Raw genomic sequence first — 2232 nt, forward strand, 5'->3', positions numbered from 1 at the left:
TTTTTATTGTATGTAGAATTTGTGTTGTTTTTTTAAAGAAATTAATAAACTTTATAAAAAAATTTTTAAGCTCAGTATCCAGAGAGGACGAAGCTTTTTTCTTAGGAAAATCAAAGATTATCAGACTAAATTCTTCATACACCAATGTCTATTCCCTAATTTTAAAATGTATACTTGATGTATGCTAGTGTAGATTTGTAGTCAGTCAGGACACAGCAACTTCTAAACATTTAAAAATAAAGCAACTTCCACAGAAGACATTTCGCTTTCCATCAAAGGAACTGGAGTCTGCAGCACAAATTCAAGCATGTAATCTGTCATTACTGTTACCGTGATGCATCTGTCGTGCCTGGGGTAGTAGTTTAACTTAAAGGTGGGTCTATGACATTATAATTTAAAATACAAAATTTTGTGTAGGTTGCAAACACAAAAGGCTCTGGAACTTTCAAGAGGTGGGGCTCTAAAAACACTGTTTCCATGTAAACCCAAGGCAGAAACAATAAACCAGAATAATTCCTGGAGAAACTATGAGAGGATTGCCATCTGTGCAAAACAAATCCTATGTTGCTATAAGGGTTTAAAACTTGTTTTGGCAGCCTTCTTAAAGATGTATTCAGCATCTGATTAAGATTTCAGCTTTTTGTTTCCCAATTTTTATCTGTAGGTTTCACAAAATGACTGTTATAAGTAATTTTGTATGCATTTAGGCAGAGTTGGTGCAATGGTTCATGAAATATTTTGCTAACAGACATTTTTGTTTATTATTTGTTTCATTTGTAAGACCTGAATACTCTTAATAAAGTGGATCAGTTGTTCTAAAGAACTTTCAGACTTTGTTTCACATTTTATATTCATTCAGAATATGTAAAATGTGCTGATGTCATGCACTTAGGGTTGCTTGGACAGCCACTTTGTATCCGAATTGGACAAAAATGTTGGACAGTGACAGAGGACTGTCCAATGACGACTGTCTAAGAGTTTCATTCAGTTCCAAGGAGTGGTTCATGAGCTATTTGAAAGAGCGTTCAGGTTTTGAAGGCCTTTGGGCCTTCTCCATTTATTTCCAATGGGGATCTTTGTCGGCCTACTGCGTCACCATGATAACACCATTTGTAAAGATAAATAATTGCACACCTCTCCAGACCGTCGCTATGATGCAACTCTTATGGGGGTATGTCTTACGGTTCGGGCCGCATTTTGGTGAACGGCAGTTTAGAGGTGAATAGTAATTGGTTGCCATCCTAAAAATATTTCTGTGAGGATGGGGCCTAAACCTCAACATAGACTATTACCGTGTGTGTGTGTGTGTGTGTGTGTGTGTGTGTGTGTGTGTGTGTGTGTGTGTGTCTTACTCTCCCTGCAGGGGTCCAGGGATGCTCATTCTACTGAAACGCTGCCTCTCTGTTCCTGCACCCAGCTCCCTAAATGCAAAAAGGTACACAGTTCAACTGATTCTGTCAATTTTTTCCTTTGTGCATACCTGTGCAACAGAAGTATTTGACCAGGTATTACTCACATGATAAAACGATTAATATCCAACACCCTAATAATAACTATTTCAGAGAGAAAACAAGCTTGATGATCAAAATGTCTGAAACACTCAGCTCTTACCTTTGCCTGTCTTCCAGGATCCTCATGGCATCATTCAGATTTTTCCCCACCCGAGTTAGTGTGGAGTCCACCATCATCCAGGATGTGTATGTTTCCTGAAGGAAAGTTAAGGGAATTTMATTTACACAATGATGCACATTAAACTTGTTGATATTAAACTAACTGCAAACACTAAACTGTAACTAAGCCATCTTTTTCATAAATTGCACAAAACCAGGTATACCTGTGCGTTATACCAAAGATTATCTTTAGCCCTAAACTATTTTTATTTTTCTCTATAAAGTTGAGTTGGAGTCAGCAATTTAATTTTAAATCAGTAGAGTTCTTGATTCTTGATTTGACCAGCAAAAGACTGAAGCTTTCAGATTTTTTTCTGTCATTGTGTTGGGGATGTATTTAAAATAAAATAAAAAGTTCTTATAAAACATAACCAATATTTACATTTTAACACTAACGAAAATCTAGGATTGTTTTTACCATTTGTAATGAGCATCCACAAAAGTGATTAAAGAAAAAAAGTWCAGTCATAAATCCTCCATCTWTTCATWTTCTTTACCCACTTTTCTGTGCAGGGTCAGAGAGCTGGTGTGTGTCTCCACTGCTCACTGTGTGAGAGACAAG

At 36.6% G+C, this 2232-nt stretch overlaps 1 protein-coding gene across 1 annotated transcript in view; it reads right to left on the bottom strand.

The window, feature by feature from the left end:
* The window catches only part of pdxdc1 (pyridoxal-dependent decarboxylase domain containing 1), a 55715-nt gene that overhangs the window by 44631 nt on the left and 8852 nt on the right, over positions 1–2232 (bottom strand). The window contains exons 2-3 of the mRNA XM_014024884.1: positions 1612–1706; positions 1353–1421 (exon numbers count right to left, since the gene is read on the bottom strand). Of these exons, the coding sequence (XP_013880338.1) occupies positions 1353–1421; positions 1612–1688 (146 nt within the window). The 5' untranslated portion in view covers positions 1689–1706. The remainder of the gene's footprint in view (positions 1–1352; positions 1422–1611; positions 1707–2232) is intronic.

The sequence above is a fragment of the Austrofundulus limnaeus genome, unplaced genomic scaffold (genome assembly GCF_001266775.1).
Source record: "Austrofundulus limnaeus strain Quisiro unplaced genomic scaffold, Austrofundulus_limnaeus-1.0 Scaffold444, whole genome shotgun sequence".
Classification (NCBI taxonomy): Eukaryota; Metazoa; Chordata; class Actinopteri; order Cyprinodontiformes; family Rivulidae; genus Austrofundulus; species Austrofundulus limnaeus.